This window comes from Ambystoma mexicanum, chromosome 3p, assembly GCF_040938575.1.
Source record: "Ambystoma mexicanum isolate Mex_15411 chromosome 3p, UKY_AmexF1_1, whole genome shotgun sequence".
NCBI classification, from domain to species: Eukaryota; Metazoa; Chordata; class Amphibia; order Caudata; family Ambystomatidae; genus Ambystoma; species Ambystoma mexicanum.
Genome location: NC_090925.1, coordinates 322,837,000 through 322,862,847, shown reverse-complemented (window position 1 = coordinate 322,862,847; position 25,848 = coordinate 322,837,000). Strand labels below are relative to the sequence as shown.

At 43.8% G+C, this 25,848-nt stretch overlaps 1 protein-coding gene across 7 annotated transcripts in view; it reads left to right on the top strand.

Moving 5' to 3' along the window:
- RTEL1 (regulator of telomere elongation helicase 1) overlaps nucleotides 1-25,848 on the top strand; it is a 1,752,068-nt gene that overhangs the window by 1,456,529 nt on the left and 269,691 nt on the right. For all 7 annotated transcript variants that reach the window (XM_069650890.1, XM_069650893.1, XM_069650896.1 and 4 more), the window contains 2 exons: nucleotides 11,275-11,412; nucleotides 11,550-11,666. In XM_069650890.1, the coding sequence (XP_069506991.1) occupies nucleotides 11,275-11,412; nucleotides 11,550-11,666 (255 nt within the window). The remainder of the gene's footprint in view (nucleotides 1-11,274; nucleotides 11,413-11,549; nucleotides 11,667-25,848) is intronic.

Here is a 25,848-nt window from a genome sequence, read left to right as displayed (position 1 = left end):
TGTCTTTCGTCAGCAATGAGCATCTAATTCGCTGTACTACGCCTTAACTTGTTTGTGATTTCATGCTTTGTTTCTGTTCATTTGTTCAGTTATGTTCTTTCTCCCTTTTTTGTTTCAGTTTGCTTTACATTGTGGTGTTCCGTTAAGGAGGGAGAGAAGTGTTGTAATGGAACGTTGGCATGGGCTCGGTGGCCAGCGTTCCAGATTCTTGGTGTCCGTTAGGCAGGGGCTTGGTGGTGGTGCGGCCACGGGGTCCGCAGAATAAATAAAGCTTGTTTGCACCCTCCTACCTTGTCACCGCCATCACTTCATAGTTTTAGCAGGTTTAACTGACAGGGGATTCAGTGATGTGATTGGCCGGCAGGTGCTTACTGGAGGTTGCAAACAAAATAGTGTGCGTTTCATCATCGGCGGCTAATACTAGAAAGTTGGTGTTGCTCATGGGTAGGATTATAGCTTGCAGGTACTACTTAAGGACTGTCAAAGCTATGACCTCCCCTCCAGACCATTGTTTTATCACCCTGTGTTAACATCTTATAATAGAAGGGGAAAAGCCATATGCAGATCAGTCTTGGTCCCGTCCCATTATAAATTGCGAGACGCAGATACAGGGTATACCGAAGCTCGATACTTTTGACACTTAGATAAGTGGATCTGTCTCGGATAAAATAGACAGACCGATGTAACTCTGTGAATTGCCTGTTTTCTGGGCAAGTGTTAGCCTGAATTCGACTTGAAGTCTTTCGGGAAGAAGCAAAGAGGAATAAAAAGAAGACAGTTATAGACCCTGTCTTAGTAAATGATGTTCCAGGGGGATTGGTGTCTTGGTGCTGCACTCACTGAAAGACTGACTGCTTCAGACATAGGATATTGACTGTTCAAACCTGACACTTTATTTGAGCCACATTGTACCTTGAATCAGGAGTAGGAAAAGTTATAATATGGCATTTATGTTGACCTTTTCACGTCTTCTCTTGAAGAATTTATTTTAATCGTCTTTTTTTGGCATCCTCCAAGATTCAGCCAGGAGAGTGGTTTCAGCTTTCAAGGTTCTCTCATTGCACTGCAGGCATGGAAAGAACCTTGTGAATGTACATCGATTTTCCACTGCTCATACGAATCCTGTAGTTTATCTTCTCTGTTCAGCCTTCTAATTATGCAGTGCTAGATTTTGATGCCATTTCATGTCTTATTCAGGAGTGGTTTGTTTCTGTATCTATTTGGAATAGAGACATTAACCATTTTTAACTGTCTAAACTGCTGTAGGATTTTTTTTAACTAGGTGAAGGTGTGTACTTCTACTCTACTGACAGGGATCATTGCCGTGTGCAGTGCTTTCTGGACAAGAACTAAAGGCTTAGATTTGTATCTTTGAGCGGTCGGAAACGAGAGCCGGACACAAGGTTGTCTTTTTTTGTAAAATTTATTAGAAGAAAAGGGTTGGGGAAATACCTCTTTGACCCTATTCTAAAGAGGAGTGTCCCTACATATAAACCAAAACTAAGGATCTGTCTTTGTTAGGATGTCAATAACGGAAAAAGCAGTCCTAGTGTCCAAAACGTCCTGTCCTGACCCCCACACTATAAAAACTTAAGTGTGTAAGGAAAATATCTTCAACTTGAAATTGGCCAAAAGTGTTCACAACTGAAGTTAATAGTTCCAACCAAAATGTTCTCCAAGGTGGAAGCCCTTGGTTCCAGAGGGTGGATCCCCTTGATTCTTGAGTAAAGTGAAAACAGCTCATTTTACTAGCAGTTCCTTTGTTTCTTGCTTGGTTTTACAAGGTTTACCTTTGAACAGTAACTTCTTTGACTGTCTTTCTCTAGTGCAACTTTCTCCTTGATTTGAAAGATTAACACCAATCCTTTCTTAATTCAGAAAATAGACATTAATCTTTCTTTGGTTCAGCCAACACAGGATTTTGTTAACATTTCTGGGGCTTGCAAATTGCCCGGGTAAACTCTCCTGCAAGGTTAATACAACTTTATCCTTGATTCAAACACTGATCTTTCTTTGCTTCAACCAACATGGTGTCTCTTTAACATTTCTCTGGCCTGCAAATTGCTTGGTATACTCCCCTGCCAGGACTTTTATATACATATGCCTCTCAGTTGCCTGGTATCTTGTTTTCCAGGACTTTTCGTGCACTTTACAGTTCTTAGTGTCACCAATACTGTGTGTATAGTTCTTGGTTTCGTAAGTAGGTTTGTGGTAACGCTGGCTCAAAGTTTGCCCCACATTTACACTTTAGGTATTCACAGTTCATTGAGATTAGTAATTTGACTTTTCTGCATTCAAACAATTCTTTAGACAATTCCTCAATGGTATTAGGTTCAAACTGCTGTTAATGCATTTGCCGGAACATCCTGGGGTCCCCACTGATTTTGGTTAGACTCACTGCCTTTCCCGAGCATCTCCGGTTCCTCTTGCTCGTCTGCGGTGGGCTGCTTTCCAACTTGGAAAGCGTGGACATTCTGCAGGCTTCCCTTGTAGCTCAGCGGTCACGAGTTTGCTTTCCTACAGCCCCCGGAATTGAAAATGCCATCTTCTTTACTTGGCGAGCGCCCGGGGACCTTCCTTGCGGCTCCCAGCGTCCCCCTGGCACCTAAGTCTCCAGAATGGCTTCTCTCTCCCTATCTAATGTGGTGGCCCCCTCTGCTCTGTCACGCCGGTATGTGTTTGACGTGTCTGTGAGCTCAGGGACTGGAGCCAACGTCTCCTCCTGCACTTCTCCGAATAGTGCACTTGACTGGTTTAAATGTCCCATGCACAGGTGCTTCAGAAAAACGACTAGATTGCAATTTAGGCTTGATGCTTTTGGTATTTCTGTCTCAGTACTTGGGGAACTCTGGGAGTGGTAATCCATAGGAGTTATTGAACAGTTCTTCATACTAACTTTACAAAAAGGTACTTTAGAAGAAAAAGATGTGGTGTTGGCTTTGTGTATTTGTGTCGTTGTTGGGCATTTGACCAGCAAGATATGAAGAGGAGGTTTCTTTACTTCTTCTACAGGGGGGAAACGAGCACATGGATGTATTCCATGAGGGTCTATGGTATTAAAGGGCTTTCCTCATGGAAACGTGTCCTAGGAATTGAAGGGTCATCCTTGTGGGAAAGGGGGAGATACTGTGTCTCGTCCAGTGAAGTCATGACATCCCCTGGTAGTTGTCACCTCCCATGTGATCCTCCCTCATAAAGCTGCCCCCAGATTCAGAATCAGGTAGCAGCTGCCATCCCCTGGTCTGCAGGAGTTCACCGCCAGGGAGTCTGTGATGATCTCACTCTAACAATACTTTAATAAAATACTTTGTTAGGGAAGGGAGAATTTTCATTCCTGTGCCAATTCCCTTTAACCTTAGAGACCCCCAGCTCTTTTACTGGAATCAGTTTTTTAAAATGTTTACTCCTGAGTGAGTGGGAACTTTTTCTCACTCACTCATGTGTCTTCCTGACTATGATTCTCTGTGTTCCTTAAGGTTTTATGGAGTCTGGTAAACTCCATATGCATCTGCTTTTGCATTGAGACACACAGCACCTTTTGTGCAGTGCCACTGAGAAGTCCCTTGGACTGCTTGTTAGAGCAAATTCTCATTCTATGGCTAATTACCCTTACCTATAGAGTCCCCCAGCAGCTTTGCTGGCTTTGAAGGGTTTGTTTTTTCCTCCTGCTAAGAGTGTGACTCTTTTTCCCACTCTTAGGCATATTTGCTATGTGTTCTAGGCTATTTTTGTGTTGAATGTCTATGGGGTGTAGCTCACCATCATAGAAACCATCTTTTTACACATGTTACGAGGCACCCTCTGTACAGTGACACAGGGGTGTCGTAGCTACCCCCAAACATAGACTCCTTACCCTGGGACTGACTGTCTCCCAGGGCATGTAAAGTCCCCATTAACTTTACTAGTCAATCTTTATGAACTAAACCAGTACAACCCATCTTACTATGGAGGTACTGGGAAGGGTTAATAGTTTTCCCTGGTGTTCATTTTCGAGAGGGTACCGTAAAGTCCCTCTCAAAAGTTTCTGGCTGGTGGCAGTGGTTACTACCGAACATATTCGAGCACAAATATTTCCCTATCGGATTTTCCCATTGTTCGAGGCTACCACTTTTACGTACAGCCTCTAACATACCGCTGGTTTATTTTATTATTAACTTTACTCCGGTTGGTTTTATTTGCCAGAACTTTAATATAAATTCTTTCTCGTGTCTTTCACTAAACTCCTAACCCAGGTCGGGGATCCTTTGTTCGTCCTTTTGGCGAGCTTCTGCCAAGAAGCCCTCCTTACGGCGCTACTGAGTCTGGGGTGGGTCCGTTGTGTGGGAGGGGGAGTAGGACCCTTGGACAGGGTTGCCGCAGCAACTCATGTCGCATTCTAACCTGATAGGCTGGAGGGTCTCCCGCCAAGATGACACCCCACTGTGTGAGTGACAGTTAGGCTGTATGAATGGGGATCCTTTTGCCTAAAAGCAGGGTCTTGAGGACTGGAAGAGCAAGACGTCGCCACTGGAACTGAGGAACCGAAGAGGAGAGAAGCCAAAACATCTGCAATGACTGAACCAGCGGTGAAGCCCTGCTGCAGCGTCTCACCACTTTTCTCCACACGACGAGAGGAGATCTTCATCTGAAAGAGCCTTCTTCCCTTGAGCTGGTGGGGCCAACCAGTTTGCCAATCGCCTTCCCAGACCTGCCTTGGTCGAATCGCCAGTGCCCTGCATTTGGAGGCCGGATAGCCAGGCAGCCATCCACCCGCCTGCGATTTAAAGGAGCGTACCTTTTATTTTGTTTGGCAGCACCGCGGCTGGTTTCATTCCTTGGTAGTGCAGTAACTCGAACCTTCCTCCAAGCCGAAAGCCTCTCTTTCTCTGCTGGATCCCCTGAACTGCAGGAACTACCAGGAACAACCGCCATCGCAGGAGCCTCTTCTACATTTTAAGGTACTTTGTTCCGCCAGGCCTCCCTTTTCGAGTGGTAGTGCTAAAGGTGTTTGAAATCCTCTACCTACCAATTGGGTTGGCCGCCCCTATCGTCTAACTTTGTCTTTCACCTTCCGCATCCACCTTTTCGAATCGTTAACCAAAGATTTGACTGCAGCTACAAGAACATTTTGCACCTTGGCTCTTTGCCCTGTACCACTGACTCTGGCACAGGCCTATTGACTCAGGCTATCTTTGTTAGAACTGCCTTCTCTAGATTGCTTCTCAACTAGAACTGTATTGGTGCACCTAATTCTTATAAACACCTTTTCCTACCCACTTTTAAAACTTGTAAAGTGCCATTTTGCTTGGTTTTCATTTAAGTATTCTCAATACTAAAGTACTGCCTTGCCTAAAACCTGTTCACAAACTTATTGGGAAGTGTTACAAAGGTGCCTAAGAAGATATTTCTGTATAACTCGTACTTTCCCTCCCTTGTGAGAAATTGCTAGAGTGCCATTTGTGTTTGGTCTTTACTGTGCCGTTTTGCTCAGTTTTCCCTCGTGCTCAAACTTGTCTACAATTTAACTAGGGAGTTGTGTATACTTTTCTTGACTGATTTTAACTTGCTTTATTAACTGTGATTAATGTGTTGAACTAGAAGTGTGTAACATAAATATATATCTTCTTTTTAATACAAAGCTTTGGTCAGTGTTTCCTTGTACCCTAGTGCTGTAGTCCTATTGTGTAAACCCTGAATACTGCTCATCTCCTTCTTAAGATAAGTCTGACTGCTTAGCCACAGCTACCAACTAAAATGTGGTACAGACTGATACCAAAGGGGATTTATTGCTCATACCTGTAGTCTTAATCTTTTGTAGTGCTCCCTAAGGGAACTGCACAGGATTCTGCCGAACACTTCTCTTAATGTGTAATTACATTTTCTTTGGTGTACTACTGTTCCCAAGAATAGTACGATGACCCCTGTCTTACTTACCTTTTACTTTATGGGTCCAGCACACCGCACCCCATGTGGAGTGCTGGGGGGGTTACATAGTAACTCCTTTAACCCATTCCTCATTTAACATTTTGTTACACTAACTCACTTGAATGGCTGATAGCAGTGGTTTCTTTTTTACTACCTAGTGACATGTAATCTGCAGGCTGATAGCTCAGCTGCAGTGCGCCACACAGGGGTGACCATTTTCTCAAAATGGCCCGTCTTCTTTTTTTTTCACCATTTCTTGTTACTTAGTTTCGTCTGGGATTTTACTCTGTTATGCATCAGGTTTGAGGTCTTTGTGTGTTTTGCCTTTGGCAGGCTGCAGCCCTGAATCCTGCCCAGGCTCCAGTGCGTCTGGAAAGGCTGGAAGTGAGGCATGGTCCCGAAACTTCCCTGTCCTTTGTCTCTCGGTGTGCCTGAGTGAAACCAGTTCCTATTGGCCGGCTGTCCTGTAGGAGAAGCAGAGCCGAGCATTGGAGGACAACATCCGAAGCAGAAGACTAGAGAAGATGCCAGTAGCACCCTCCTGGACCGCGAAGTTCCCGGTGAAGCCATGCAGTTGTCCTGACCCTATTTTCGAATCGTCAGGGAAGACCCATAAAGGACGACTTCCTCCCTTAGGCTGGTGGGACCAAGTAGCCTCGAGACAAACTCTATTTTGGCGCATCCCTCACTGGCTGTGACTTTCCAAGGCTGCAGAAGCATAAAACCTGCGGTACCTCAACCATCTGAGAGTGCATCGTCTTCCGAAGTCTGAATCCAGACAAATCTTCGTGGGCATCCAAAGCACCCTACAAAAGCAAGAAATCCGCATTCAGAGTCCCCTCCTCAGAGTCCAGGACCGAGGGATCAAGGAACTTCTAACCTTAGCTTTTCGTCGTTCTTTGGCGCTGAGAAAAAGGCACCAAAACCACAAAAAGCCGTTGAATCGATGGAAATCCATTGCTGCTGGGTCTCTCTCTCTCTCTCTCTCTTTCTCTCACTCACACACACCCAGACACACGCACGCTGCAAGAGCCCGCCAGACCTCCTCCCTTTCGTCGACAAGGAACAAGGGTATGCAGCATTGCATCCAGAAGGCATCCAACTGAAACAATTTCTTCATTTGAAAGGTACTGTGGGGTTAGGGGGTATACTATTCTTTTGCCATTTGGGGGGGCTTCCAACCTTTGGGAGTGCGATTTAACCCTACACTAAGTTGACCTCAGCTTACCTGCACTGGCCTTACAGCTTGTGCTTTCTAAAGGTGACTCCTCTTGAGTTGCTGTGATTTTTCTTTTGAACACTGACTGTTTAAGAACTTTTTTTAACAAAGAGCATCCAAACTTTGACTTTGGCTGTCCTAGTTCTATAAAGGCCTCCTTCTGAACATATTGTCTTTGGCAGTGCCTGTTCCCTTACAGGTTTTAAATGTTGAACACTTTAATGCTGGGATAATGGACTGCCTGCATCTCTTTGGGAGAATCTAACTGTTCTTATAACCTAACCTATCAGTCTGTTCTGTTCTAACCCCAACCTTTCATTCCTTAAATAACTCAATACTGCAAAGGTGCTGCCAATATAAATGTTATACTGACCTCAACTGACGTCACCTCTGGGTCCCGGAACCTGTGTAGCATATGAATTAATTAACTCAGCTGCTATATTGTTCACTTGTTTAATTGAATCCTAGCTTTAGATTAATGTTAGAATGACTGCTTTTTAAGGAATGCTTTAAAGACCTTTGTGTATAAATAAATAATGTATTCTATAACTAAGTGTGTGTTAGGAAAGCTTTCCATTTATGTGTAATTTTCCCTCATGTTGTGTACTCCCCAAACTTTGTGCTGTTGTCTGACCATCCTAGCCTGACTTTTGCCAGTGAAGCCCAGCCTTCTGCTGTACTCCGCTGGGCTTTTGCTCATTTTGTTATGGGGAAACCGACATGCCCTTAAGACAGTCAGTACTGGGAGACTTTGTTTCCCTTAGTCTTTCACTTTGTTGCCATTCTTTAGTAACATTTTATCAGTGCACAAAGTACCTTATAGTAGAGTGCACTGGGGTCCCTTTTTCATTTGGCTGGTGGCAGCCGTGACTTTTTATGTGTTTTCAAATCTTTTCAATGGTCCAAACCGCATTTACTGCGTTTGGCCACAGACAGTGTCCAGTGCTTAAAATGGCCATGCCACAAGGTCCTTTGTTCTGTCCTTTGGCCATCCTGTCCCGTTGCCTTCCCCAGGTCGAGCAGACCCGGGAGCTTCCTTATATGGTCAGGCAGACACCCGCGCAAACGGAAGCTTTCGCAGGCTTCTGCATGCCTTGTGTGTTTGTGCCCAGGATGTGGGCCTGAGATGTCTAGTTCCAAAACACGTCCTGGGTGCCAGGATGGTCTGGTGTACTGGGATGACTAGGACCACTGTGATCCGTGATTGGTCCATGTCTAGGATGGCTGTATGTGAGCAGATCTCCTATTGGTTTCTCTTCATTTTGGCGCGAAGGAGATTTTGGATAAGAGAAGGCATCTTACACCCATTGAATGTCGATCTTCAGAGTTCACACCGAACTAAGTAAAGGAGCCAAGTACCCTGAACCGAAGAAACAGAGACATGGAACCGCTGGTGCCCCGCTGGAAGGTTTGGCACCCTGAGCCCGCTGTTGTCCCATCGGACCCCCTGTTTTGAATCGAACCTAGAAGGCCTGCAAGGGCGATTTGACCCATTGGAATATTGGGACCAACTATTCTTGACACCAACTTAACCTGTAAGCGAGCCTTTTCGGAAGTGTTCCTGGACCACTAGCAGTCCTAGGTTTGAAATTAGGAGAGTACGCCTGAACCCGAGCATACGCTGTCACCATGTCGCCCAGCTGTGGTGGCAAACTTTGTGGGTACCTTGCTGCTGTGCCCCCTCTGCTCCCAGACTAGCTGCAGTGGAACTGGCCTGATCCCTTCACCAGGAGCTGAGAAATCGCCACTGTCCCGCCACAGAATAATTCCCGGAACGCAGCCCCTGAAAGCTGCATAGCCCTGCAACTGCAGGATTTAAACCTGCAACCGAAGTGGACTTGACTGCCGAAGTTTGGTCCGGAGTAATCTGAGGGTCGGTAAGTACTGGCAACCCTTATTGGTAGCCCCTGGAGCATCCATAGACTTTTACGCACAAGTGTCCCCCAAGGGCCACTCTTCTTTATTGTGGTAGCCTGTGCTACCGAGCTATTTCCAATTTTTGGATCCTGTTCTGCCCTCTTGTGGAGACCCTCCTTGAATAGTGGGAACATGATTCTTCACTGCCTCACCCACCTTCCTGAGTCACTACAGCCCCTTGAAGAGACCCCATTTTGACTTAACCGCACGATCGCGTGCGCCAGCACCAAAAGTACTTTTGAGCTCAAAGCTCCACTCATCGTAGGGACTGGACTGCCTCTTATTTAGGGATTCATTTGTGAAGGACTGCCTAAAAGATATTCGCACTGTGTGACCCCTTTCTTTGCAGGTTGTGGATCAATACTGTGTACTATTCCTTTAGGCCATTGGTGACTGTATATATGTTTCATAGTTAGTGTTGTGTTTTTTCGTTAATACTGCTGATATTTACTTTGTGTTCGATTTAAAAGGCCTTTAATAAATGTGTATGTATTTTTGATATATACACCTGACTGAGAGTCATTTGTGGTGTTGTTTACTGTGTGTGGTCATTGTGGGCATTCGATCACCCTCACCCATCCTGAAACCTATTCTTGACCACTGCTAATGCTACATCGATTCGTCTGGCTTGTCCAGAAGGTTACCCTGTTCCAAGAAACTAGGCTGGCCTTCTGAACCTCTTCCCACCAGGTCAGAATTTAACAGTGTGTACGTGTTTACTTGGATACTTGTGTTTACCGATTTCATTGTACAGCTCTGCAGCTCACATTACCCCTCTTAGAATAAGCCTGGCTGCGCAGTCACACTACCAACCTTTGTAGTGCAGGCCTATATTAAAAGGTGGGTTACCTACTTTCAAGAGATAAGTCTTGTGTAGTCCCACACCAGTTGAACTGCACCAATTCTTACCTTACAGCCTTGTAGTGACTGGAGTCTAGGATGTATATGATCCAAGTGGTTGATTTGTGAATTTTGTTTTGTCTTGTATCTATTTTCAAAAATACAGAAATAGCAGCCATGGTACCAGTTGGAGAGATGTTTTTATTTTCCCTTTTAACTTTTATTCGCCAGACAAAGGACACCTTTGTTAGGTTCTTAGAGCGATTCATAGTTTTGCCCCTAAACCTTTTCCAAGTCCACTGAATTTAGACTTGGCAATATATTTTCTGATGTGTTCCTTTTTGAGCCACTTCACTCTTGTCCCTTGAAATTATTTAAATGTAAGACTGCCTTCTCCTAGGAGAGTTGGGGAATTGCTGTTACTGTGTGTAGATCCTCCCACCCCTGTTCTTGTCTGTCTCCTGTTGATTGGTGCTAGCAGTGTGCGAAATTGAGACAATTTGGTGTGGGTACGGACCAACCCTCTGCCCCCTTCCCCGCACACCTTTGTGGGTAGGGGGTATTGCCAAAGTGATGTGAGCAGCGCAAGGGGGGCAGAGTTAGGTGTAGGATAATGTAGGATGCCCTGAATGTCGAATGCTCACTGCTTTGCATATAATCAAAGTGCATTTAGGGGAATATAAGAATGACTACTGATTTTAAAGATATGCCTGGGATAGTAATTCTGTTGTGCAATCTGCCTGAGCATGTATTGCAAACTGGGTGTGGTGCTCATTCCATCGTTTTCAATGCATGCTCTAATAGTAAAATGACTGAAAAGTAGCTCAGAATCTCCCGGGTCGTGTGTTTAAACCATGCACAGGATATAAGGATGAATTGCAGCCATGGGCATACTACTTCATCAACTTGATGGATTTTGACCTGGGCCTACATGGAACAGAGCTCCGGCAAAACAATATTTGCCAGCCATATTCCACCCATGGGTGCTAGTGATATTTGGTATTATTGTATGATTGTGCCATATTTTCCTTCTCTGAGGTTCTGGGAATTTAAGCCTAATCTGTTGTCATAGGCACAGTTGTTGTCTTTATGGACTGTATTGATCATTTCAGGGGATGGCAACTGTGTGGTTTATCTTCTTCAGGATCTTGAATCCTGACTCTGTTAGCCCTGTGCCTGTCTTTGAGAGTCCTTGGCCTATCAAACTCGATTAGCGAATAGGCATGTTCACCACTGGATTGGTGCATGCTCTTCTCACAGTGTTATTGGTCTATTTGATGACAGTGTTCAGAGTTTTGTTATGTATAACTTTTGTGCTTGGTGGGGATGGCAGGATCTTTTTCCTATAGGAACCCAATTTTCACATGTACAAACGTTTATTTTTTTAATGAAAGAATTCTATCAGTTTGTCCGCCCGCACCATAAGAAGCAGTTTGACCAAGCCTGTCTGGAGCTGACTGGAGAGGGCTGCGGGTTCAAGCCGGAGCACAGCCTGCCGCGTGAAGAGCGTGAGAGAATAGCTAAACAGGCAGGTATGAACATCTTGGGAACTCTGCTAGCAGTGGCTGTCTTCCCCGCGTGTTGGGATTTGTGGGTAGTATGAAAGATTTGTACATTTCCTCTGACACAATTCCTGCTTGTCTTTCTTTCTCTTTGCTGCATCCAATAGCTGAGAAGCTCTGCAACCAGAAGGTTACTTTCTCCGAAAGCTCTTCTCTGCAACTAAACGCTGGTCCACACCTGAACCATGGAGGCAGTCACCTGGCAAGAGGACAGACACACACAGGTGTGCACTATGTTTCCCTTGTTCAACCATATTTTCCACTCTTGTCTTCTTACCCATGTAGGTTTGCTAGGTGTTATTCTGGCAAGTCAACTCCTTGATGGTATGGAGCACTTTGAAATGTGTCCCCTTTCCAGTTTAAGCGTTCACATTAATCTACAACAAAAGAGAGCAAATCAGATGGAACACATCTCTTTGTTTTACTTTTTTGAGATTTAGTGCTATCCTTTTGAGGCAGATGCTGTATATTTTAAAGTTGAGCTGCTTCAAGGGAAAGGCTTTTGCACAATTTGGCACTCAGTCTTGGCTTGTTATCCTCTACATTGAGCTTCACCTTTTGGGCAGTGAATTGTACCTTGACTGCAAAACTGGGTAACAACATTTGAACAAAATGTGAAATTATTTTTCTAGTAATGTGTATCTAATGTTAGATGAGTTTTTCTTTCTCTCTGGTTTCTCTCATGCCTTTCGTATTTATTGTTGATGTGCTTTGGAACTTGTACCCGAATGCATGCAATGTAGAAGCCCTGCTAGTAGCACGAGGAGGCAGGAAACCCAGATTTGACGTTAAGGTTTTCCCGTAATAGAGGAGCGACCAGTAGACTTCATATTTGTAGTTGCACACATCTGCCCCTGCAGCTCATGTTTTCTTGTCTTTTTTCTTTTTTGCATGTACGACTGATTGTGGAGTAATTGGAATGCATTACATTTTGATTTTTGAATGTATGTTGTCACACAGATGGCCGTAAGTATTTGCAGAGTCTCCAAAAGAATTCAAGGGTTTTTCATTTTTAACAACAGAAATTGTGCAGGTTACTCAGCATTCCAATGTTCAGGTTCTTCAATGTTTGAGGATCTTTTTTTTTAAATTGGGTGCATTCTTTTCCATTCAACCCCCTTTTCACTGCCTATATATACGAGGGGAGACCGCCCCCCCGCACCCCAGCCTCCCTTACACAATAATTTACTGTACCAATCCTATCTATCTATATATATATATATATATATGTATATATATATATATATATATAATGTATATTTCTGAGGCTTGTGGAATCTGCTTAGATCACATGCTGTGCATAGGCCGACATCTAGTGGAAGTATTACAGTTTGTTTTTCGAAACTCCAAAATGGGCGTCGACACAGGGCGTGCCAGTAATACTATCCCTAGTGTGACATCCACTGTACCCATGATCCCTCACACGTCTAGGACCCTCAGATTGTTTTTTTCCGCCATACTGGTCGGAAGCATTCAGCAGAGTTCCCTGGCATTAGCCATACTTTGAAAAATATTGTTATATTTCCCCTTTTTCTTCACCCTAACGTCGAGTCACCGGAATTCGACACTCGATGCCGAACCGGAGAAGAAAGCGACCGTTGAGAGCTTCACGACAGAGTGGGCCTAGGAAGGCCTCTGGCCTCGGCCCGGGCCTCGGAAGGCCTCTGGCCTTGGCCCTACAAGTAGGGAGAGTGGAGGGTGGACATACTCTACACTCTTATATACATTCTTATATATATTCCTACACTTACCAGCTCGCTGCCTCAAGGTGCGTATGGAGGGTACCCTTTCCAATATTGCCCAAAGTGCAACCGCAAGTATCCTTGGGTTGACAGACACGCCACGTGCAATCTCTGCTTGCCAAGGGATCAACCCGAGGCAAATTGCAGAGCGTGTATGTCAGGTCCAGTCTTGAATCTTCCTGCAGGAGTGATGCTGGCCCACCAGACCCCCCCAAGTCTGCCTGCCAAACAGTCTTTCAACAGATAACTACCTAGCTGGCAAACCCAAGGGGAAAGGGGAATGGAGGAGAAAACACCAAAAGACAGATCTTCACTGGCTGGCACTGGAGTTCTCTGGAGCTGGATAAATGCCTCAGGCCTCAGTGTCTGTGAAATCTAAGAAACAAATATATATATGTATATATTAATAATCAATCCTCTCTAGCTGATATTACTATAATTCTACCACTCTCCTTGTAGTACCTGTAGCCTATGCTCTGGTGCCGATAGGCTTATTCAGTTTGTAGTTGAAGAATTGAATTCTGTAAATAATGTCTCTGTCTTCTTTTACTGTGGAATATTTTCTTTAGGAAATGTCTTGGTTTAGTATTTAGCTGACTTATGTGAATTCAACCTTTATTTACACGAAAGAATATTTTACTTAAAAATAAACTTCTAAATAAATACTAATCCTAGTATTTATTTATTCTGAAAGAAGTTTGTTGTAAAAATCGAGTTTGCACAACTCGAAATAATCATCCAATGCCAAAATATGTTGACTCCAAAAAGATCTATTCAGATGATACAAGTTCCACTAACCGTTTGCTTCCCGAAAGGATTCAGACGTCATGACGCTTCACTTACACAATAGTCCTGAAGAAACGATTGCTTCTTGAAGCAACGTCACAATGCTTCACGTACGCAAAGCTATTGTCCTGCGAATACGATCGCTTCCTGGAAAAACGTCACGACGCATGCACACGCGTATGATGTTTGTAGGGTTCCTTCTTCTAACTTCTTAGACGCGCAATGCGAAGTACTGAAAAAAAAAATAAACGCTCGCGCTTGAAACTGCTAGCGAGCGTATATTAAATTAGAAACTAACACGTGAGTCTCAATAGATTACGCGCGCCTTGTTAGTAATTATTACACGCGCAAAAAATAAACTCCGATTCAGAAATTATGTGCAACAATGGAAATTCAAAAATTAACTCCGCACTACTTCTTCAATCAAAAATAAATATAGGTTAACATTAGATTTCACTCAGTCTTTTTCTTTCCTAACGTTAAATTTGAATTGAAAATCCTTGACGATAGACTTTGAAGATAAAATAAACTTAGCTTGCTTCATCTGTACAAATCTTCACAGCTTTTAGGATTTGCTTCAATTCAACTTCGAATCAAATGTAATGGAAATTCTAAAATCTTCTTAAAGGATTACTAAGAATTAAGTACACTTTAAAATAAATCACTGGAGCTAAGGAAACTGCAACCTGCCACTAAGGCTACTAAAATGAAAGGCAGTTTAGAACTCTGAGCAACATTCCAAATGACCTCAAACTATTTACACCAATCATTGCTGCAGAAAAGACTCTCCATCTTGCTTTGGGGAAGAAAGTGATTTCTGAATTTAACATTAAAGAATATTTACACGTTCAGTTTCTAATCCAAACATAACCCAAACATCACACTTCCAATGAAAACTACATCCAAAAGGATTTTTGTGCTAAATGATGATTTCTTAATTAACTGTGTGAGTAAAAGAAATCTATGAATTTACCTGGGAATTCTAACTGTATGTCTTTTAAGGTTGTGAACCTTAGAAACTCTAGAAATGTACCAGGGAATCCTGACAGTACCCCCTCCGTAATGCCCTGTCCCAGGGCCAACCTTTTCATGGTGCTAACGATGAAATCTTCTAATCAACCTAGGAGCATGTACATTCGCTACCTTTTCCCATGATCTTTCCTCTGGTCCATAACCCTTCCAATCCACTAAATATTGAAGTTGACCCTGCACTATTCTAGAATCTAATATAGCCTGAACTTCATATTCATTTTCATCTTCAGAAAACACAGGACCAGGAGAATCACTAATTATTGTGTCATTTCTACATAACTTTAACAAATTTACATGAAATGTTGGATGTATTTTTAGCCCTGACGGTAATTTTAATTTAACTGAAACTGGAGAATAAACATGTTCCACTTCAAAAGGTCCAATATAACATGGACTAAATGTATTCCTCCCTTTTAATGACAATTTTTTTGTGGATAACCATACCCGATCTCCCACCTCATACTCTGGTCCCTTCCGACGTTTCCTGTCAGCACACTTTTTGTAAATCAACTTACTTTTTTCTAAGGACTGAACTGCACATTTTAAATTGTGTCCCAAAGACTCTAATCTAGCCTCAACATCAGGTACTTCTACTTCATCCAAAACCACACCTCTTAAAAAATGTGGATTAAACCCTTGATTGAGAAAAAATGGAGACATTGAAGTTGATTCTTTTGTAGAATTATTATAGCAAAACTCTGCCAACCAAAGTAATTCCAACCACCCTTGACCAGAACCTAGATAACATCTAATGTATTTCTCTAATTCTTGATTAACCCTCTCCGTCTGGCCATTACCCTCGGGATGATAGCTTGTTGTTAGATTAATCTCAATCTTCAATTCTTTGCAAAATGCCCGCCAAAATTTTGAGACAAATTGGGAACCCCGATCTGAAATTACTTGACTCGGCAACCCATGTAATTTGACAATATTTTGCAAAAATGCTTGAGCCAATGAAGTTGCTGTAGCCGCTCCTTTGATGGGAATAAAATGTGCTGCTTTAGAAAAAACATCTACAACCACAAGAATAGTTGTACAACCCTTATCAGGTGGTAAATCCACAATATAGTCCATAGACACTGTGTGCCAAGGGCGAGGTGGAATTGGAAGTGGAACCAACAACCCTGCTGCCTTTTGATGATCAGACTTGGAACGAATACAAACTTCACATGTTCTTACATACTCCTCAGAATCTTCACGCATTCTTTCCCACCAAAATTCTCTTTGCAGTAAATCAAATGTTTTCTTGATGCCAGGATGCCCAGCCAAAGGTGAATCATGACAATCTTTCAAAGCTTTTATCCTCAAATCTTCAGATGGTAAATATAACCTTGTCCCTACAAAAGGTAGACCTTCTTTAATTTGACGTTCAGAATCTTCTGACACCCATTTCAACAACTCTTCTTCCGTCCATGACAATGAAATTGACTCGCGAAAATCCTGAATCTTCTCAGTTCCTGCAATGACAACATTTTTCTCAGAAAGCAAAGACGTTGGTGCACAAGGATCATTCTTTTCACTACCTGGAATACATCGAGACAAAGCATCTGCCTTCCCATTTTGACGTCCGGGTTTAAATAAAATGACAAAATCATATTCAGCAAAAAACAATGACCAACGTAATTGTCTTGGAGTTAGCGTTCTCGCAGAACGAAGAAAGGTTAGATTCCTGTGATCCGTCAGTACAGTAACTAGATGCCTGGCACCCAAAAGATAGTGTCTCCACTCCATAAATGCAGCTTTGGTTGCCAGCAATTCTCGATCAGAAATTGTATAATTTCTTTCACCAGAAGAAAAACTTTTGGAAAAAAACGCTACGGGATGAAGTTGTCCAGTAACTCGATGACGTGACAGCCCCCATTGCTCAATCTGAGGCATCTGCTTCCAGAAAAAATGGTTGCTCAACATCTGGATGTAATAGGATGGGTCCAGTCACAAACTTATCTTTTACAAATTGAAACGCCTCCTCAGCTTCTTTATTCCATTCAAATTTTACTCCTTTTTTTTAACAATTTAGTCATAGGGTAAATAATTTGTGAAAAATCTTGTATGAATCTATGATAAAAATTCGCAAATCCGATAAAACTTTGTAAGTCCTTCACTGTATTAGGCTGAAGCCAATCTCTAACTGCTTTTACTTTAGCAGAATCCATTTCCAATCCGTCAGGAGATAAAAAAATCCTAAAAATTCCACTCTCTATGTGAAACTGGCTTTTTTCTAGTTTTGCAAACAATCGATTTTCTCTTAGCTTAATTAGCACTTTACTAACGTGTTCCTTGTGTTCATTCAATTCTTTGGAAAATATCAGTATATCATCTAAGTATACCACAACAAACACATCTAAAAATTCTCGAAGAACTTGATTGATAAAAAATTGAAATGCAGCAGGAGCGTTACAGAGACCAAATGGCATGACTTGATACTCGAATAAGCCATAACGGGTTCTAAATGCTGTTTTCCATTCGTCCCCTTATCTTATTCTTACTAAATGATATGCCCCTCTGAGATCCAATTTAGTAAAAACTGTTGCTCCCTGAATTCTATCCAGCATCACTGAGATCAATGGTAAGGGATATCTATTTTTTACAGTGATCTTATTTAAAGCCCTATAATCAATGCATGTTCTCAAGGTTTTATCTTTTTTGGGAACAGAAAATAATGGTGAAGCAGCGGGAGACTGTGAATGTCTAATAAATCCCTTGGCTAAATTCTCATCCAGATACTCTCTCAAATACTCATTTTCTTTTTCAGTCAATGCATAAACACGTCCACAAGGAATTGGTGCTCCATCTTCTAAATCAATTTTACAGTCAAATGAACGATGTGGAGGTAGCTCACTAGCTACTTGTTCATCAAACACATCCTTGAATTCCTGATAACAATCTGGTAGAATTCCCGACGCAGCTCCTATCAAGTGCTCTTTAATTACACCCGCAGCTAAACAAACTCCTTGAATCTCAGATATTTCCTCAGGAATCTTATCCTGAAATGTCAAACATTGTTCTCTACAAAATTCTGACTTTAATTCAACTGTTCTTCTACCCCAATCTATAACGGGATTGTGTAATGTTAGCCAGGGCATTCCTAATATTATTTGTAATTGCGGTGCATCAATTAATTCAAATACAATGTCTTCATCATGTTTCTCACCAATTTTCATTCTGATAATACCTGTCATTAGTGTAATCAAACCAGATGTCAATTGAGTGCCATCCACCGCCCTCTCTTGTTCAGGAACTCCTTTAGAAACAACAGGCACTCCCAATCTATCTGCTAAAGCCAAATCCATGAAATTTCCGGTGGCTCCACAATCAATCACACACGGACCACCACATCTTAGTTTACCTTCCCAAAATAAGGATACATTAAGAGTGATATGTGGTACTGCCGTCTGGATGGTATTTGCCACAACTTGTCCTTTTCCAGGAATAGAAGGACATTTTTTAGGAGCACGTGGACATTTTCCTACAAAATGTGTTCCATCCCCATACAAGCATAGTTTTTCTCTACGCCTTCTCTCCTTCTCTTCTTTAGTTAAAGGACCTCTGATTTGACTTTCCATAACCTGTCCTCTATTTTCTTTCCCAGACAACTGTTTTATCTTGGGTCACTCATTTCTACTCCAAACTCTACCCTCAGAAAAATATCTCCTTTTTTCTGACCGTCTTTCCAACAACCTTGAGTCTAGTGGTATCACTAAAGAAATTAAATCTTCACAAACCTTAGGTCTCTCCACTATTGTGGCCAAGGCATCTTTTAATTCCTCCCGTAATCCTCTATAAAAAATGGAAGCTCTCTTCTCTTCAGGCCACTCACACTCTTGCACAAGTGATCTAAATTGGGTTATATAAGACACCAAATCTGTTTCCCTGCCGCAACTCCAGTAACTCACTATCAACACAAATAGATGAAGTTCTTCTATCAAACATCTTACTGAATTCATCTTTAAACATTCTCCAGTCTCCAAGTTCTCTTGCACCTCTTTCAACTAAAGGTACTGACCAAGCGGACGCCTCCCCAGTTAAATAAGAAATTAAAAATGCCACTTTAGCTGTTTCTGTAGAAAAGGCTTCTGGTCTACACAAAAAATGTAACTCTCATTGCATAAGAAAAGTTTTAAACTTCCTATTATCTCCACCAAATCTTTCGGGGGGTGCTAAAGGAGTTCAAACCAAAGATATTCCTGGGGTTGAATATACATTCTTTCTCTCTCTCTCTTCTTACCCGACTGTGTGCCGCCTATTTTCACCCAACTCTGGATATAAGACTGGAGGTTCTTGATCATAAACCTTACCGTTCTTGGATGTACCTGGTGTTTCTGATCTATGTACAAAACTACTTAATTCCTCCATTTTAACTCCCAAAGTTAAGGTCTCACTTTTAGCTAACCTTAATTCTTCTTTTATTTCCATTAACATTTTTCCTAATGCTCCCAAACTAAACTCTGACTCTGGGTCCATCATCACTCAGGCAGGATTTAAATACGTGGGCCTTTCATTCTGTCAGGTCCAGTCTTGAATCTTCCTGCAGTAGTGATGCTGGCCCACCAGACCCCCCAAGTCTGCCTGCCAAACAGTCTTTCAACAGATAACTACCTAGCTGGCAAACCCAAGGGGAATGGAGGAGAAAACAACAAAAGACAGATCTTCACTGGCTGGCACTGGAGTTCTCTGGAGCTGGATAAACGCCGCAGGCCTCAGTATCTGTGAAATCTAAGAAACAAATATATATATGTATATATCAATAATCAATCCTCTCTAGCTGATATTACTATAATTCTACCACTCTCCTTGTAGTACCTGTAGCCTATGCTCTGGTGCCGATAGGCTTATTCAGTTTGTAGTTGAAGAATTGAATTCTGTAAATAATGTCTCGGTCTTCTTTTACTGTGGAATATTCTCTTTAGGAAATGTCTTGGTTTAGTATTTAGCTGACTTATGTGAATTCAACCTTTATTTACAAAAAGAATATTTTACTTAAAAATAAACTTCTAAATAAATACTAATCCTAGTATTTATTGACGCTTCACTTACACAATAGTCCTGAAGAAACGATCGCTTCTTGAAGCAACGTCACAACGCTTCACATATGTAATGCTATTGTCCTGCGAATACGATCGCTTCCTGGAAAAACGTCACGACGCATGCACACACGTACAACGTTCGTAGGGTTCCTTCTTCTAACTTCTTAAACGCGCAATGCGAAGTACTGAAAACAAAAAACGCTCGCGCTTGAAACTGCTAGCGAGCATATATTAAATTAGAAACTAACACGCGAGTCTCAATAGATTACGTGCGCCTTGTTAGTAATTATTACACGCACAAAAAATAAACACTGATTCAAAAATTATGTGCAACAATGGAAATTCAAAAATTAACTCAGAACTACTTCTTCAATCAAAAATAAATATAGGTTAACATTAGATTTCACTCAGTCTTTTTCTTTCCTAAAGTTAAATTTGAATTGAAAATCCTTGATGATAGACTTTGGAGATAAAATAAACTTAGCTTGCTTTATCTGTACAAATCTTCACAGCTTCTAGGATTTGCTTCGATTCAACTTCGAATCAAATGTAATGGAAATTCTAAAATCTTCTTAAAGGATTACTAAGAATTAAGTACACTTTAAAATAAATCACTGGAGCTAAGGAAACTGCAACCTGCCACTAAGGCTACTAAAATGAAAGGCAGTTTAGAACTCTGAGCAACATTCCAAATGACCTCATAAACTATTTACACCGATCATTGCTGCAGAAAAGACTCTCCATCTTGCTTTGGGGAAGAAAGTGATTTCTGAATTTAACATTAAGGAATATTTACACGTTCAGTTTCTAATCCAAACATAACCCAAACATCACACTTCCAATGAAAACTACATCCAAAAGTTTTTTTGTGCTAAATGATGATTTCTTAATTAACTGTGTGAGTAAAAGAAATCTATGAAATTACCTGGGAATTCTAACTGTATGTCTTTTAACGTTGTGAACCTTAGAAACTCTAGAAATGTACCATGGAATCCTGACAGCGTAGTAGGTTCAAACCTAAAAAACTAAAAGACCGTTCCACCAAGCGTTGGGCCCACCACTCCAGGCGTCAAGAGGCCATGGCCGCGGAGGGTGCCTTCAGCGACAGCAGCGACGCTGTACTTACAGACGGCGAGGGCAACACAGCGTTGAAAGACAGCCAGGCACAGGTCCCCGACCTCGGAAGGTCTTCCGGCAGGGCGGCTATGGGGAAGACCCCCGGCGACGTATGCGCAACCCATAGCACTTCCAAACACACGAAGTCTCACCGAGACTCGACGTGCACGTCGAGCTCTCGGAAAGAGGCACATAGGGAACGGTCCGAATCGGCGTCCTCTGGGCGTTCGCGATCTAGATTGCCAGGCAATCATCCACTTTGCAAGAGTGCCTCGCTCCCCAAGGTAACTGAGGTTCGATCGTCGGAAGACGAAACCAACCTCTATCCCCAGACCGCACTCCAGGAGTCGGTGTCAGGAGCCCAAGTAACGCCTATTCCCGAATCCCAACCTACACGGTCGAAGGATAGTACCACCACTACCGAAGCTCGACGCCAGGCGTCGAAAAGCTCTGAAGGCCCAAAGAAGCAGGGTAAACACTCTTCCAGCCACAGGGAGGGGGGAAAACAACAGAGGAAGCAGTCTCGGCCTACTTCCACACCGCAGAAACATTCCACTCCACTCAAACAGACAGACAGGTCTCACACCTACCTCTATTATAGATGAGACAGGGAAACTCCCCCCAGGCAGAGTCATTCCCAGTTCAAGAGAGTGGTCTAGTGAGGACATAGATAGAGTTATGTCAAGAATGTCATCATTGGCAGATTTCTATGCCAAAAATCCTGAACATTTTCTCACTTATAACCCCGGACGGGTCAGCACACTCAGGTTCCAAAGATCCAATCCCCCCAAGTAAAAAGTCCTGGTTCGAAACAACAGGGTCTTCAGATCCCTTCCACATTCACCCTTATTCTCAAGAACAAGAAGATCCTTCCCTTTGTGAGGATACAGATTTGGGCATGTTGGAAGAACAGACTGGGACAGGCTACTATGGGGACGATGAGGAACAAGAGGAGGAAGAGGACGACCCAGAAATATACAGGGTAGATTCCCCAGTAGATAAAGAACCACCGGTTACCGACTCCCCTGTCGACAACCAGCCCCTCCTAAATGAAGTCCTATGTCGAGCAGCAAACCACTTCCACATTGACACCCAGGGTGCTCAAGAGGAAAGAGATTTTGCCAAAGAATTGGTGGAAGAAAGGAGACCTGTTGCGCAGGCCATCCCTATCATTAGGTCGATCCAAAGAAGAATAGACCCATCACTGGTAAACCCCAACCTCACCAGGGCAGTCAACCCCAGGATTGAGAAGCTGTTCAGGGCAGCCCAATCAGACCCACTCTATATAGGAGGGCATCTGAAACCGGACTCCCTAGTCGTTACAAACACCCGCAAGAGGGCAGGAACACCCTTGTCATCATCAGAAGCTCCTCCCGACAAGGAGAGCAAGAAAATGTTTGGGTTCGGCAGAAAGGTTGCCTCCACTTCCGCCTACCAAGCAAGAATCGCCAACTCCACCTGTCATGATGCCCGCTCCCGGGGAGCCGGTTCAAGCCCTGCGTCCCCGAAAGCGGACATCCAGTCCCCAAGGAAGGACCCAACAACCCCATATAGGGGCCCTTTGGACAGTGTCCTGGCGCCATAGGCGCCTGGCTCATTATGGAAGTGCTTGGGTGCACTTACCTGATGCAGACCATGCTGCAGGATCCCGGCCTCCTTGAGGCCTGAAAGGAACTACTTTACCTGTGGGACTAATTTACCATCCGGGCGTGGTCGGGGAAGGATACATACCTGATTGGAGGAAGGATACATACCTGGAACTTCTTCCAAGGCTATTTAAACCCCACCCGAACAGCCACACGTGCTTCGCGTTGTTGTGCATCTAGCAGCTGGACGCTCACTGTGTCTGCTCCTGCATCCTGACTTCTGCCACGCCTGCCAGCATCCTGGATCACCTGCAAAGAAAGAGAAGAAGAGAACAGAAGAAGGAAAAGTCCTTACCTGCTAAATCCGCATCCCGGAGACATCTCGCCGACAATCCTGAAAAGGAAGACTTTATTTAAAAGCTCATCGCGTCGATCGCTGCAGCGCCGCATTCCACTCACCTTTACAGGGTGCCTCCATGTTCAGCAGCGATCATCCGGATTTGCAGTCACGCCCCAGCGCCTAGGGAGAAAAAGACCAGAACAAAAGGTGAGAGAGAGAAGGGAATAAGGAAAGCTAAATCTCCATGTTAAGACTTACCTATTGATTCATTCCCTCTTCATTTCGGGTCCGCGCCGTATCCTGGCATTTCCGGACCCCGGCCCCTAAGGGGAAAAAGAGACATCAGCGTTAATGAGCGAATGAAAAGACATTACCAAAAAACGCTCATTAAAGACTTACCTGATTTCTACAAGGATTTCACCTCTCATCTCGGGTCGGTGCCTGTTCCCCGGCATTCGTACTCCGGCCCCTATGGGGAAAAAGACACTAGCATTAGTACATTAATGCATGGACACAAGGGGAACCTCTTATCAAAAAACTTACCTGGAAGCCAAGCAAGTTTGGTTCTCACCAATCCGAAAATCCAGTGAAGTAACTGGATACCAACGCGCCCCTGCATCAGAAGCAGGATGGAGAGCTCGTCCTTCCAGACCCTAAGGTGAGACGCTACGAGGAATCACAGAAGGGTTGCGAGGAGGGTGAGAGGGGAAAGTGGGAGGCTGATTGCATTACCCCGCAGACAGTTAATCCCCTATTTTCGCCTACAGAAGGATACTTCTGTGAGCCAGACAAGCCAGATTTGGGGGCCCGGTCCAGTCCGTCTTCCGAACCTGCGCATCACCTTAGAAGAGGTCACAGCAGCACGAACCAGGCCAGCGCCTCCGTGGGAGTCAGGTGAGCGTTACACCACCACCCTGCTGGTGAGTTATAACTGCCACCAATGGGAGGAAGTCGTGGCACTCATAGATTCCGCCCCAGAACCCCTAAAGAGCCAACTGACACGAGTCTCAGGGAAAGGAAGAGCCGTATCTGGTTGCATTTTAAAGGCAACCTTTGATGCCGCCGATAATGCTGGTAGATTGATAGCAGAGGGTACTGTTATCAAGAGACATGCTTGGTTACGGCAGTCTGGATTCAAAGCCGAAACCCAAGCATCATTGTTAGACAAACCGGTGGAGCCAGATCTATTGTTCGGTAAGGCGGTCGAGGACGCGCTGAAAAATGCCAAGGACAAGTATGAAACACTCAAGTCCCTAGGTCAACTAACCACCAAACCCCCAAATCAAAGGGGTAATGGCAATTTTCGCCGCACACGCGGACAAATTTCCCAAAGAGGGTCAAACTATTCCTAGGGCCAGGGTACGCAGTGGAACAATAACCAATAGTCTCCCCAAGGTTATAGCAGGGGGAATAAGAGAGGACGGGGTAAAGGTAGAGGCAGCCCCAGTAGAGGCGTCGGCACGCCTCCACCAAAACAGTGACGCTCCGCTCAGGGTCCCTTCTCACGTATCCCCAGTAGGAGGATGCATTTCCAACTTCACCCAAGCTTGGGAAGGGATCACATCAGACAGAAGGGTGCTGTCCACAGTGTCCGCGGGATACTGCATAGAACTGTTAGAGCGTCATCGAAACCACCCTCCACGACAAAGAACACATTCTTTGGACCACCAAAGAATCCTCCTCGAGGAGATTGTCAATCTGCTAGCAAAGGACGCGATCAAACTCGTCCCGGGACACCAGGTAAACAAGGGTATTTATTCAACTTACTTCCTTGTACCAAAGAAAGATTTAACAATGCGCCCAGTATTAGACTTACGGCCTGCAAACAAATATGTCAAGCCCCAAAAGTTTCGCATGACAACTCTCCAAGAGGTAATCCCCATCCTAAAAAAGGGGACTACAAGGCAACATTGGACATGAAAGATGCCTATTTTCATATTTCCATGTTCCCAGCGCACAGAAAGTACTTGCGCTTCAAGGTGGACAGTCGGCACTACCAGTTCAAGGTACTGCCCTTCGGAATAGCCTCAGCTCCAAGGGTATTCACCAAGGTACTGGCGGAGGCGGCAGCACACCTACGCAGGCAGGCAATCCCAGTGTACCCTTACCTGGACGACTGGCTCATCACGGGGGAAACCCCAGCGATTTGCAGAACAAACATTCAAAGAAAAATCGACCTCCTCTTCGAATTGGGTTCCTCAATAAACGAGAAAAAGTCAAGTCTCGCGCCAAGCACCTCCAAACAGTTCCTAGGAGCTATCCTAGACACACAAGAGGGGTTGACCTTTCCATCAGAGGAAAGAATTCGGAATACACTACTGCAAATTCCTCAATATCCGGCCGGTCGCCATATAAGGGTACGCAAAGCAATGCGTTTGCTAGGCATGATGGCGTCATGTATTTACCTGGTCCCCCACGCGCGCCTGCGCATGCGTCCCATGCAAGAATGGTTGGCGAAACAGTGGTCTCAGGCAAGTGGTCAGTGGGACGATCTAGTGGTTGTTTCGCCAACACTTGTACAAAGCCTTCACTGGTGGACAAGAGAAAATCTGTCCAACGGGAAACCCTTTTATGACCCCGAGATACAGGCGGTAGTCACAACCGATGCATGCCTAACAGAGTGGGGAGCTCACCATCTCCACCACACGACTCAGGGTCTCTGGTCTCAATCAGTAGCCAAGAATCACATCTATCTGCTAGAGCTTCTGGCAGTATTCAAAGCGCTTCAAGCCTTCGAGCCCTACCTACTGAATCTGACAGTGCAAATCCGGACAGACAGC